The sequence below is a fragment of the Lepeophtheirus salmonis genome, chromosome 10, assembly GCF_016086655.4.
Source record: "Lepeophtheirus salmonis chromosome 10, UVic_Lsal_1.4, whole genome shotgun sequence".
In the NCBI taxonomy this organism is placed as follows: domain Eukaryota; kingdom Metazoa; phylum Arthropoda; class Copepoda; order Siphonostomatoida; family Caligidae; genus Lepeophtheirus; species Lepeophtheirus salmonis.
Genome location: NC_052140.2, coordinates 460,692 through 474,680, shown reverse-complemented (window position 1 = coordinate 474,680; position 13,989 = coordinate 460,692). Strand labels below are relative to the sequence as shown.

At 32.1% G+C, this 13,989-nt stretch overlaps 1 protein-coding gene and 1 long non-coding RNA gene across 7 annotated transcripts; one reads left to right on the top strand and one right to left on the bottom strand.

Annotated features, from left to right (window-relative positions):
- Window positions 1–5,552: 5,552 nt before the first annotated feature.
- Window positions 5,553–12,825, bottom strand: Aldh-III (Aldehyde dehydrogenase type III). 6 transcript variants are annotated; one of them, XM_040720277.2, is made up of 7 exons: window positions 12,521–12,824; window positions 10,912–11,835; window positions 10,025–10,251; window positions 9,661–9,957; window positions 8,844–9,203; window positions 8,538–8,744; window positions 5,553–6,158 (listed from the first exon to the last, which is right to left on the bottom strand). In XM_040720277.2, the coding sequence occupies exons 3-7, from the start codon at window positions 10,214–10,216 to the stop codon at window positions 5,712–5,714; spliced, it is 1,503 nt and encodes a 500-aa protein (XP_040576211.1). In that variant the 5' UTR covers window positions 10,217–10,251; window positions 10,912–11,835; window positions 12,521–12,824; the 3' UTR covers window positions 5,553–5,711. The 6 variants fall into 6 exon arrangements, with proteins under 6 accessions (XP_040576211.1, XP_071747646.1, XP_071747645.1 ...); XM_071891545.1 differs by having other exon boundaries at window positions 11,673–11,835; window positions 12,521–12,801; XM_071891544.1 differs by lacking the exon at window positions 10,912–11,835 and having other exon boundaries at window positions 12,521–12,825.
- On the top strand, window positions 10,511–12,625 carry LOC121125143 (uncharacterized). Its single transcript, XR_005866558.2, has 2 exons — window positions 10,511–10,953; window positions 11,016–12,625. It is a non-coding gene; the product is annotated as an uncharacterized lncRNA (long non-coding RNA).
- Window positions 12,826–13,989: the final 1,164 nt, after the last annotated feature.

Below are 13,989 nucleotides of genomic sequence, written 5' to 3'. Positions count from 1 at the left end.
TTCAAATCTGAATCCCAGATCAACCAGCTACATCACATACACAAAAACAAGCAGAAAATGCATTAATATTGTAGGCCTAATTAAGGATTAAGGAGAAGACATTTTATTCACTTTATTACATACCTAAGCATCTTTTCAAACATGAATACGGTCATACCAAAAATGAAAAAAAATAGATTCACATTTTAAAAAAAAAGAAGTTTGCAATGCACTTTTACGTATGGTATAAATTTGTATTCATGTCTATACATTTGTGCATAGTGCCTCTGTCTCATTTATCAGAGTAGTATGCATGGAGAAATATGTAAATACACATAGACGAGAAAGGGATTCCGATTGGCAGTTAGGGAGGGTCAATCAGCTATCACATTTCTTAGTCTCTTCAATCATAATTATCATTTAAAATCTTGTGAAATGTTGACGCAATACTAGCGCCTTGGATCATCATGACACGAGATACTTTAGATATTCACGTCAAACACGTCACCGGGTGACCTGAATATAGTGATCCCTGAGGTATACAAGTTTTTGATCTAAGAAATAATAATGTAGTCGTATTAATGAAATATTGCAGGCGTGTGCCTGCATACAAAGAACATTGTATCTATTTGTTTTTCTTATTGGTCTCTTTTGTATATCATAATTCATGTGCCTTTCCAGTATATGGTACGATTTGAATAAAATATAAAGCCTGGTATGTTCAAAATGAGTTTTATTTGTTTTTATTAGTGAACACTCTTAAGACTAAAGTACTCATAAGTCATCCCAACATATTATTTTTTTCTCAAACTTATTCTTTATTTCTTGAGGACAGAACACATATGAATTAACGCTGCATTTTGGGCTCATCTTTCGATTTTTCTGGGTTTTTTTTTCTCGTAATGGATGTTCTAGACGTTGATTGGCTGAATCAGAATTAGCTCCTTTTAAGTGGTTAACAACTCTCAACAACCATTGAACCCAGTGATTTGATTTGATAAGACAATCAAAGACTCGAAACTTGACTAGGACTCGATAGCGAGGACTCATGACTCGACTTGGACCTTAAAACAACGTATTTTATACTGAGCTCAAAATAAGCCTCAACACTTTGGACCCTATATTATAATTATGTACTTGAAAAAAGCTCAAAAGAAATCTGAGGACTCATACTGGACTCGACGTAAATATTCAACGAGTTGGACTTGCAGTATTAGGAATTTCCTCACCAACTGGAAAGCGGCTAGTGATATCATCATCAATCAAACATACATTTAATATTTGTAGGACAAATTAAGTAATAATACTACAAGTCCGTAACTACTCATATATGTCATTGAAGAGTGAGGCATCAGTGTGGCAAGCAGAGGTTTTTGCAATCGCAAAATAGTGGATGTATCCTTAACCCGATTACTACCAGCGAAGAAGTCGGAATGTGTAAAGAAATCTTGAACAAAGGTAGGAGTGGGCAAAATATATATCTTTATTGGTGCAGAGGTCGTTCTGATATTACAGGGAATGAATTTGCAGATATCCTTGGAAAGAGGGGTGCTGAGAGTAAAAATCGTAAGCGTGTAGAAGTCCTACCAAGCTACGCAAAGAAGAAAATACATGATTAAGGCATGAAACATACACATGTCATGCTAAAAGAACCGAAATCAAAAGTTATCAAACGCGGACGTGAAAGCATGAGAATAATGGTTCAAGTTTACACTGGTAACGGGCCTTTTTTGGCGCACCTCAACAAATGGAAGAACAATGTGTGTTTCGAAGAGCCACCTCATCAATAGATGTCCTGCTCTCTCACATGAGGGACATCAATCAATCCAAAAAGAAGACGAAGAACTTCGTATATTAAAATTTAGGAAGTGCACATTCGACAATAATGAAAAATAACTTCAACATCAAATAGGCTTAAGGAACTGCATTGTGTGGTCATGTTGTACATTGTCTTATTTTTGTATTGTTTTATTATAGTGCATGCATATGGTAAACAGAAATAAATTATTTAGCTAACTACATGCACGTATTATGCATTAAAATGAATACTGGAATATTTTTAACAAGATATGTGTAAAGTTCTTGATTAGACGATATATAGGAATGTAAAGCATTTTCAGTAAATACAAACAAAAAGATGGTAACCCTGACAATTTAAGGAACGTTTGGAAGGAAAGCAGCTTAGCTGTCATGACGTTGCAAGCAGCTTTGAGATACAGCAAATATATAAAAATCCTACTACGTATCTAGCAAGAAAATAATCAGGAATTATCAGAATATCGATCCTCAATTCTACTCTACATAAGTCCAACATGGTCTAACACTTATGTATAACTGCCCCCCAAAAAATAATGAGTGTTTGAAAAAAATCCCAAAAATAAAAAAATCTATTGTTACAGATATTCCGAGAAAATTAATATTTTTGTAAAAATAAATTAAAAATTACATTTTCCCGAATTAATATTTTTAATTTTTTATGAACAGCTGTGGACTTGATATATTTTGGAGAAAAAAATTATTTTTTTAATGATCTGCTGTGGATTTTTGAAATTTTTTCCATAAAAATTAATATTTGAAATTAAATTTTTGAAAATTTTTGTGAGTAGCAATGGATTTTTAACAAATTTTAACCAATGTAAAACCAAAAAGTACATGGCACCATCTTGGAAATGATTTTTTAATAGTAGTTTGAGTTCTTATTCCTGTATTTCAACAATCCACGTCATTTTTGAGAGTATTTTCTTTGGTATTTCCCTATTCCATCCTAATCGCTATAGAAATTCAAAAAAAAGTTGACAAGTAAACCACCCTAATATAATGTGCACGCCTTTGTGCATTTTTATTTATGTTATAGTGGAGTCTACATAAAACGGATGAGGATGAAGTTGGGATTTTGCATTTAATAGTATAGAAGAATCTATGTATGTACAACATAATTATAGTATAATTGGAACTAACTCTTTTAAAATAAGAGATTGTTCTAACATGGACTTTCTCTATTCATGTAGTGAGTAAATACTTTGCAAATAGAGCATTTATAGGTATAGATATTTATACAGTGGCATCCGCAAGATAATATATATTTTTATTTTTTTTATTTTGGATATTTGGAACAATTTAGAAAAAAATGGAAAAAAATTTTTAGGAAAATAATTTAAAATATTCAAAAATCTATAGTTATTATGAAAAAAATAAATTTTTTGTATAAAAATTTAAAAAATCTACTGCTGTTTAAACAAAATTTCAGAAATTCAATTTCATATATTAATTTTTTGGGGAAAAAAATTCAAAAATTCACAGCTGGGCAGAAAAAATTTAATTTTTTTCGAAAAAAATGACAAAAATGAAATTTCGAATATTAAACTTTCGTAGAAAAATTTCAAATATCAATAGCAATTCACAGAAAACTAAATTTTTTTTCAGAAAAAAAGGGCTCCAGCTGTTTGGTACACCGGTACTACATATATGTTGTGGGTCCGGGATAGTGACGCATGTACGATTCTTTATAAATTGGTTTTAAAACTGGTGGCATTGCAATATAAAAAAAGTATACCACCAACGACATAATCGACCAAATGTTTGATTAATAGAAGTGTCCTTTCCTAATTAAACATAGGACAGGTCTTGACTAATATTTTATATCCCAACCTTTCTTCAGAAAATACATTTTTTTAAAGACACAATGGGCACTCGCAAGTCGTTCCCTCAAATCATTTCCCTAAAAACAAAATTCATTTCTGCTACATGTACTAAGTACACATTTTTGTACAATCTTTTCCACAAATAATAAGCATAAAAAGGCCGCTAAATTTTTGAAAATGTATACCCAAAATATCAAAATAGAGACATTTGTATTTGAAGAAAAATATTTTTTTATATGAATATTTTTAAATAATTAGTGTTGTTTTATAATCATCATAATTTTCCCTATATTATATCGACAAATCAAGATTTAAGAAAAAATTTCGTCCGTTAATTTTTGCCTTGAATCAGTATTGATTGTTTTAAACATACCTAAAGACCGTTCAACGTCCACCTTAGTAGTTGGGCCAGACTTGAAGTTAGCGTGATCTTCGGGAGTCTTGTTTAAATTGAGGCATCTCCTCGTCACTACCAACGACTATACAGTGGATTTTCCCTCGAAAAATATCATCAAAAAAGGTCGAGCAATTTTTTAAGTGATTGAGAGATCGCTCACAAGTCCTAAGTCTAATTATTAGCCAGAAGTTTTCATTGTTAAAGATTTTGAATTTTTGTGTGATCTTAACCTTATGCTGCAATGATCCAATGGGTAGCATTTTGAACACGTTAAACAAGAGTAGCCCAAAATCAACATGGTCACCCTGACAATTAGAAAAATGTTTTGGAGGAAAGCAGCTTAGTTTTCATTATGTTTTATTATATCAGCTATAAGCCGTGATTTAGCTAATATTAACATCCCTAATTATTATCAATTAATTCTTGAGAATTGTTCACAGCTGAAAAGCAAGAGCTAATTCGAATTCAACCAATCAACATTCAGTACAATACTGATTCAGGGGGTAACTAACTATAACCTCCTTGAATTCAATCTTTTAAATGCTCTAATGACAGGGCGTCCGCACGATTGATTATATTGGGGGCTTTTTTGAAAAAAATTAAAAATACAGTTAAAGTTCAAAACTTTGAAGAAAATAACTTTTGACAATTAATCAAATATTTAATAGTCTAAACATTGGATTAATCATTTCATGGATTTTTTAATTTAAATATAATTTTAGATCCATTAGTTTTATTTATTCTTGTACCTTATTTCTCTTCATTTTTTGAAATAAATAATATACATATATAAATTTCATGAATTTAATGCAATCATAACGAGTTATTTAGTTATAATACACCTATACGATTGGGGAAATTTTTAAGTGAGCGGAAGCGCGCTTATTGCATTAAGAACGAGTGCGAGCGAGCTCACAAAATAAGTAACTGAGAAGGAGTTGGAATGCACTCCGGATTTCTTGAGCGGACTAATGCGCAGATTATTATGTGTTGCGATAATGGAAGATAACCCCTCTCCTCTAAAAGATTAAGGAAGAGTTCAAATCCATTTTATTTCACCGATTTTGAAGGATCAACATCGGAATTGTACTTAAGAACATCAAGAAGCCTTTCTCCATGAGTCAACATATTTCATTCTTCGAACCAAATGGTCAATCTGAACATATTGAGACTTTTCTGGCCAACACATAATTGGATAATTTAGCATTAATATTTTTTTAATATAAATTCAGTACATTTTTGATCTGAATTCTTTGTGGGGTCCAAGTTCGAATACAATTTTTGATTCAACTGAAAGTTGCTTTTTCATTTACATATACTTGCATATGAGATTACGTGGGGCAGTCAGTCAGTATAGTACATGAAGCTATTGTAATTAAATAGTTTATTACAATATCTGAGATATATTTATATTTATATGGAATATCTTTAGTTAATATTGTAAAGGCGCGCTCCCCTTTTCTGTAGTAATCATTGGGCTAACTTACTACTTGGCTTATAGTTTTGGGGCTTTGGTGAATCAACGTAACAAAGGATTTTTCTGTATGCTTTACTCGAATACAAAATCATGTATATTTCTTAAATTTATTACTTACAAAAAAAAAAAAGATATGAAATAAAAACACAAATTAATTTATAAATTAAGTTAAAATTATAATGATCTAACATAATGTATAATGAATCTTGTTTAAAACTTAGGCATTCCAGAGTCGACTTGAAGCAAATCCAAATGAATAAAATATAATTGCAATAACTGTGTATTTAAATAAATTAAGCCCAAAAGGGAGTGAGATGGGTTTAATGATTTTAGAGCCAAAATTAGCTTTTTGATCATTATAGGGTGGATAACGAAAGTCGCCAATTTTTTCTCCAATAAAATCAAGGCCTCGATTCAAAATGGATTTCTTGTGAGAAAAGCATTCGAAGGAATATTTGCCATGGTAGGCTCCATAACCAGACTCTCCAACTCCACCAAAGGGAAGGGATTCGACAGAGAGATGAACAAGAGCGTCATTTATACAAACAGAGCCACTAGATGTTTTCTCAATGAAGTGGGAAGTGAGGCGATCATTGTTGGAGAAGATGTAGAGAGATAAAGGCTTTTTACGCTTATTAATGAAGTTTACCGCTTCTTCTTCACCCTAATAATTAGAAAATATACTCAGGTTATTCATCTTACTCTTAGGAAAAATATTTTTAGCCATTTTAAGTATTTTGATTAAGTACCCTTCCATACCTTTTGGAGTAGTTTATAATATACATATATGTAAATACAATCTAGTAAAATTTTGCTTAGTCATCATGGATCAAGTTTTAGACTTAACAATACATTAAAATACCAAACAAGCTATACTTATATGACTTCTTAGCCAAACTTCCTTTTCATATTGATACATATTTGACATTACATCAAATAATACCTAATAAGTAAAAAGTTCAGAGCGTTTTTTTGCTTCATTTTGACAATAAAATTAACATATTATCCGATTTGGATGATTGTAAACGGTTTTCTGGCTAATCTTTAGTTCCTGGGCAATCCAATAAGTGCTCAAATGCCGGTCCAACTCTACGATTTCCATTATTTTATCCATATTACCAGAACGGAATCGTTGGAACAACCGCTTTTCTGTAGCATTCAATACTATATTTGGTGCATAAAGAGCACATTTTTTTATGGCCGTCTGCTCCACCATTTTACCTTGGCCGTAGTGATACTGAGGAATTAACGAATTTCCTCTTTTTTTTTACTTCCTTTTTGGAAGCTTGTAACACACACAAAACTGTAAATGAACTTTGTTTAGCTTACGCATACTTTCAGCTTTTTTTGATTCAATGTATTAATCGTGAGATATAGCTCACTGAAGACATCTAGCAAACAAACGCTCAGAGTTTTTTTACTTAACATAATAAGATTGGATAATATATTTTTAATACATTTGACGGGGAGATATATAATAAAATTAGGCAATAGAGGAATAACATTTTGATAGACAGTAAGGTTTAAGTCCTTTTATTTGTTGGGGGTCATTTTGATATATCCAATAGTTTAGTATTTTCCTTAAACCCAATAAAAAAAGGGTTTTCATTGTTATGAGCAACGAAGTAAAAGGACTACAGTCAATAGCTGACTGTTTAGTAATATAAATAGTCATGAAAATCGTGTGTATAATGTGTATTTAAAAAAAATTTGAAACCGATAATCAACATGGTAAGCCTGAAGAATATTTTGGAGGAGATCAGCTATAATAAGCTGTGACAACGGAGGAGGGGGAGAAGGATATTGGCAAGAATTACTCCGATGTCGATCCTCAATTATTCAGAGTCCGACAAGGAATTGCAAGTATAACTCAACACAAATCCTCAAGGTTACTTTCCGTCTTTTATGAGCACACACAAATGTTCAATCAGGTTTTGAATATATTTGGGAAAGGAATTTCACATATCAGGAATTAAATAATAATGACAATTGCTAAGGATAAGAACATTCATTCTTCAGATTACCAACTCAAAAACCGGGGGAGCTAAAAATTTCATACGATTTACATAACTAAATATCAGGCTTGTGACCGATCAGGAAAAAAATTGCGATCCGATCCGATATAACGATCAGAGTAATTTGCAATCAGCGATCCAATCAATTTAATTGCGATCAGAGTCAAATATACAATTTCTTTAAACATATAACTAAACCTATATCTGCAAATATACCTTTTTATTCTAAATAAACGATTTATACACCTTTTTCAAATGTATTTATTTACAATATTTTACTATAATATATATATATATGTATATGTAGAAAAAAACCTAAAATATAGTCTGCCGGCGAATAATAAAATATCTACATGAATCATTTCTCTTCTAGCTCTTTTTGTGACATTAACAGGAACTGCTTCTCAATGTTGTCGTCTCTCAGTCTCTGTCTAGTCTAATCTGTTTGGCCTTGCAGAACAAACGCTCGCTGAAGGCACTACATTGTAAACCCAACTTACACATAGTTTAATTCTTTTATAAATGGTAATTTTAAGTGAATCTATTACAATAAATCCTTTTGCCTCTCATCAGTAATTGCAATCCCCAAAAAAATCATATTCATAAATATCGGCCGAAATCAGTTCCTACGACATATATAAGGATCGAGACCAAGTCAAGACAGGGGTTATAAAGTTTGAGACGAAAATCAAGAGGAGTATTTTTAGTTTGAGACCAAGACCGAGTGTATGAGATCCAATACCAAGACCAAGACTTTGATATGAACAGACCAGAACCCTAAAAAAACAGTCTCAAGATAAGGACCGGTCTCGAGAACCACAGCACTTCTACTAAATACTATGTAATTTTGTACAAATTGATCGGATCGCAATTTTTTTCCTATTTCTGTTGCGATATAAAGATCAGGACCGATTGCGATCAGCGATATAATACCGCCATATCGTAATTGATCGCCGATCCGAAAAAACTCCGATTAACAATCCTGCTAAATATACAGCTCTAAGATTAAAAAAGCCTTTCCGTTTTACCTGTACAGTAAGAATAGGAAGAATGGGGCCAAATATTTCTTCTTGCATCACACTATCCGTTTCATCTACATCTGAGTAAATATGTAGTCCCATAAGATTCTCTGATGCATCATGTGGGCCTTTCATTATACATTTTTCCTCTGGCATAGTAACAAGTATTTTGTCTAATCTCTCAAAATGCCTTTTGTTGATAATTCTTCCAATATTCTATAGAAAAAAAATTGTTCAACATTGTTCGATAAGAAAATACAAAATAAGATACCATGGTTATTTCTTTCGGAAACATAAGTACATATTAATACATACCTTGTTATCAACATCCTCGGAATAAAATTCTTTATAAACAGTCTTTATTGTATCGATGAGCTGTAGTTTGACTTTACTATGACATAAAATATAATCTGGTGCTACACAGGTTTGTCCTACATTTGCAAGTTTACCCCATATTAATCTCTTAACAGCAGTTTTGAGTTTGGATGGATTCCTGGCTAAATCCTCATGAATGTAAACAGGACATTTTCCACCCAGTTCCAGAGTAGTAGGAGTAAGATGCTTGGCTGCTGCAGACGCAATGATTCGACCAACATTTGAACTTCCAGTAAAGAAAATGTGATCAAATGGAATTTTAAGAAGCTCTTGAACTACCGGAACATCCCCAGTGATCACCTATTTCAACATATATTTAAATAGATTCAATATTTAAACTAATATACGTGACTCATCAACACAAAAGCCAGCTAGAATTATTTTTCTCAAAATTGAGTACGGATTACATTTGTATTCTGAACAAATACTTTTGATTAACCCCTTGAGTTGCCACATATTACACTTGAAGTAGCAAAAATTAATCGTCACAATTAAAGAAATAAGATGGATGGATCTTATTTGGAAGGGGTCATGTAGGGGCCAAATTAAGTCTCTTAAATCAATTAAAGATTATAAACCATAGCTAAAATTATTGAGTATATAAACTCATACCGCAAAATTCGATGTCAAACCCCATAGTTGACTGAAATATTGGGCTCCACATATATCTGAAGTAAAAAAATTAATTGTGATTTTCTCATTTTCCTGATTTATATTGAAGATTGTTTTTATGTTGACGTACCACTTATTTAAATACCTTAAAGCAGTCATTATCAATGTATTTGGGGAGAAAATCCAGGAGTGCATGAGCAGTTGCTTCAGAAAACTCTGAAGGCTTTATCACGGCACAATTTCCTGCCGCAATTGCTCCTACTAGAGGTGCTACGGTCAACTGGAGAGGGTAATTCCAGGGACTTATAATCAGGACAACACCTAAAGGTTCGTAATGACAATAGACAGAGTCTAAAAGAGTAACAAAGCTTTTCTCTGCTGGTTCATCTTTAACCCATTTGTCAATATTACGGACGGCTTCAATCGTGAGATTTTGTGTAAACTATACAAAAAATAAAGTATTAAAGCAATTATAATTACATAATATACTTGTAAATTAATTTGTATACCTTGATTTCCATCAATATTGACTCTTGTTTAGGTTTTCCAAGATCTTGTTTAAGAGCAGATACAAAGACATCTTCTTGTTCATCAAACATTTTAACAAGAGCTCTTAATTGACTCTTTCGCCACTTTAGATCCTTGGTCTTCCCTGTGTTAAATGCTGATCGAAGAGCATTCACTGTTTTTGGAAAATCCATTCTTCTTTAATAGTTCTTGTCGACCGAATCGAATTCTATGAATAAGTAAAGTCAATAATATTGAATAATTAATGTCAGAAATAATTAAAATTAAATTTTCGTCAAAAAAGTATATATATAATAATAATAATAAATAAAATGTTAATGTCTACCAAATGACAGATGAAAATTCCAACTTAAGGGGTAATACTGATAAGGGAAGATTACTAGGAGTGGAAAATAAATACAATATCTCTATCAATCTAATGTGTCAACAAACACTTGACTATAGATTAGATTGAAAATATCAATATTGTAAATAAAAATTACGTCAAAAGGCAATGCCATTTAAAATCTTTCTTCCATACTCTATACGTACTATACGACCTATTCTGTGACTTATTTAATGGAGGGACTTACAACAGAATATGTATTTACTCAACAATGTGATAGACGATAGTAGATTAATATTTTGTATATGTATTCCTATCCATGTAAATCTAGAATAACTGGAACGCTCACGCGTTGAAAAAATGAAAACAAAATTTTCGTTATGAGGCTATTGTTTTTCCCTTGTGTTTTCATACTCAACAGTGTATTTAGGATTTACTTAATACAGCTTTGTTCATCATTCATAATTAAAACCTGCGTTGCCGACACACAATCTAAGCTAATTAATATAATATTTGCTTATTTAAATAAAGCTTGTAAATTACTTGTGGTTGTGTGCTTTTCTATCTCTTCTACTTTTGAGCACAGTAAGTAAAATATCCTGTAGCACTTGTGGATATGGGATTAATTATTTATCTATATATTTCAGATCATGCCTAATAAGTGCTGTGTTCCTAAGTGCTCCTCCGGATATTATGGAAAACCAGCCATTGCAAGTTTATGGCTCCATTCTTTTCCACTGGATGAATCCTCAAAAGGTGCCTGGCTTAGAGCCATTCCATGGGACAGCAATGGGACTTAGGCACCTTGTAAGTATTCAAGGGTCTGATCTCTCCATTTTCACGAGGATGACTTTGTATATGAGAGCGCAGACCACAAGAGGAAACATCAATCTTCTTATGGAGTTGAAGATAATAAGCTTCAAAAACGTAATAAGTGCCTAGTAAATATTTATCATCCGTCAAAAGTCAGCGGCCTACATCGAGAGCTACCACATCAGCCAGGATTTCTAAGGAAAATGAAGCTATCGTTGAAGCTCAACGATCATTATTCCTTAAAGATTCTGTTATTGACTTAAGTGATTTGTGCCTCAAGTGTGGAGATGAAAAATTCCCAACGAATGTTTATTTGAGGAGGGCGGAGGTTTCAATTCAGTTTTGCTGTCTATCTGAACTGTGTTTTGATTTTGTCGAAATCGAATTCTCAGTGATGTTAAATAGTGATTTGACATTCAATTTATACCACAAGAACGTCAACCTAGATCGGAGCTGCGTGAATCACCTCACAACGTTTAGAGAAAAATCACCTCGCTAATCCTTCTCCAGAAAATCCTTGCTCATATGAAGAGTATTCCTTTTCCTCCAATGAAAGATATGATTAATCACTTAATCAATGAAGTTGAGAGTATCGTTCGTAAACGGAAAAAGTTGATTTTCATTAGAGAGCAACTTGCTTTGATAAACTCTACACTGAAACAGAAGATCTGAGTGACATAAAAAATATTCATTCTGACTCTGATAAAAAGCAAGATTTAAACCAGGAAGAAAAGATTTATATTTATAAAATTTTGTCGACTTTACAATCCACAGAGTTTAGTTTTGAATTAGAGGATGACGAAAAATCGATTTTATTCTTTGTTTCAGGCTATATAGCCAAATCTCAATCCTTAAAGTTAAAATATAATTTATGCGAAGCCAAACTCGTCGTCTCAAAAAGTTTTCCTCAAGTTAGTTTGAACAAATCAATTTAGGAGTGTTCGAAAACCAAGCTCCTAGATCAAATTAATAGAGGAGAACTGGTCACTCCAAGCGATGGCTTATTTTCGATTGTCACACAAATTTATTGTTTATATGACTTTATTATGGTAAGTGAAAATGCAAAATCTTTTTTTTTTTTTTTTCAATGCAACAATTTAAGAAAGGTATTTACAAAAAGATGTTGTGAGATGATAGATTACGAACTAATTATACTTAATCAAAATTGTTCTAATGGTCATATTTTTAAATCTAAAGATTTATTTTATAGCATTTGTTGCCAAGTTTTCAATATTATGACCAAGAATTTCTTTAAAAAAATTAATGATAAAATTAATTTGAAAAGGTTGCATGGCAATGTAAAATCTTGTAAACAGAATAAAAAAATTGTTAAACTTACTTCCTAATAATATATATGTATGTTGTGGCTTGTTGTTATATTATGATAGTTGTCAATAAATCCTTAATTTATTTAAAATAATAAATAATAGTTGTTAAAATTTTACCATCTCTTCTTTTTCTTAATTGAATTTTGTTCCTTTTTTATATACGTCAGACTCATGCAGGAATGAATAAAAAGGCGTGAGCCTTCCATGTCCTAGCCCAAACATATTATGTAATAAAATAGTTTTTTTTAAACATTAGAGCAAAGGTCAACCATACGGGATATGTTCCGAGTACAGAAAGGAATTTTCAGTATTCCTTGTATTTTTAATATTTATTGTTATTATTATAAACACTAAGTTCATCCAAACATGGAGTGCATCTTCAAATATGGGGATTGATACTATTAATCTCGCAATCTCTTATACTTAATATTTTGACAGAACTATTTTTTCCCGGTGTCCGGTAAAGTTATTGTAGTAAAAAGGTTGCGGACAAAGTCATTGGGGTAATATCGTTAAGTACATTATCATTGTGAGACAAAATCGTTGTGGGTAATATTATCGTGAACCATTGTGATTAGTTCCATTGCAGCCTGCAGGGCAATGTTGTCATGTGCAATTTCGTCTCAAGTTATATTCTATTCGGACGATAAAACTATTGAATGGCGAAGAAACATGCCAGGATAGAACCTTCCTAATATACTATGATACAACCTGGCCCACAGTTTGTGTTGGTGAGCTGCTGTGCCCCAAGGCAAGTTATATCTTTCTGCCACCACTACCCTGAGTATTAAGGAACCCTTCTAATATCCCAAAATACATCCCGGCTCTACAGGTAAAGTACTGGGCCTAAAGTAGTTCAAATTCCACCGCCATCGCGTTTCTAAGCACTAAGGAGCAGTTCTAATATGCTTTTTAACACAATCATTTTACCGTGAATCCTTTTTCCCCATTTATCTAACTCATACAATGAGTGATGAACGATGACCAGTTGTCCTCTTTTGTCAGGACACGTTCTCTTTTTAGATCCAGTCCGGAGTTTTTTTTTTATAAATACATGATGAATAGTCTGAACTTATGTAGGGGAAATGGTTCAAAATTTACTTAAAATAAAAGTAAAATCTATATTAATAAAAGCAAAGTTTATCGGTACGAATGTCTGGATGCATGAAAAACAGTAACAAGATGCACTGTATATAGTGCTCTCTGATGTATATCATACACAAATACAGTATAAAGAGAGGTAGCACTCTATAAAATTAATTTAAATCTCGTATACGCCAAGTTCAGCTCATTTAAAAAAAATGGATATTTTATAAAAATGAAAGTAGTGAATTTAGATGTGGTTTAGCAAAGAGCTTAAGTACTCCCTCATATCAAATCATATTTTTTTTTTTGTCTCAAGCTCCTATTCTTATTTTTAAAATTCTCAAGAATCTCCTACATGTAGAGCTGGCGCTGACATTCCATGAGGAAGGGGATG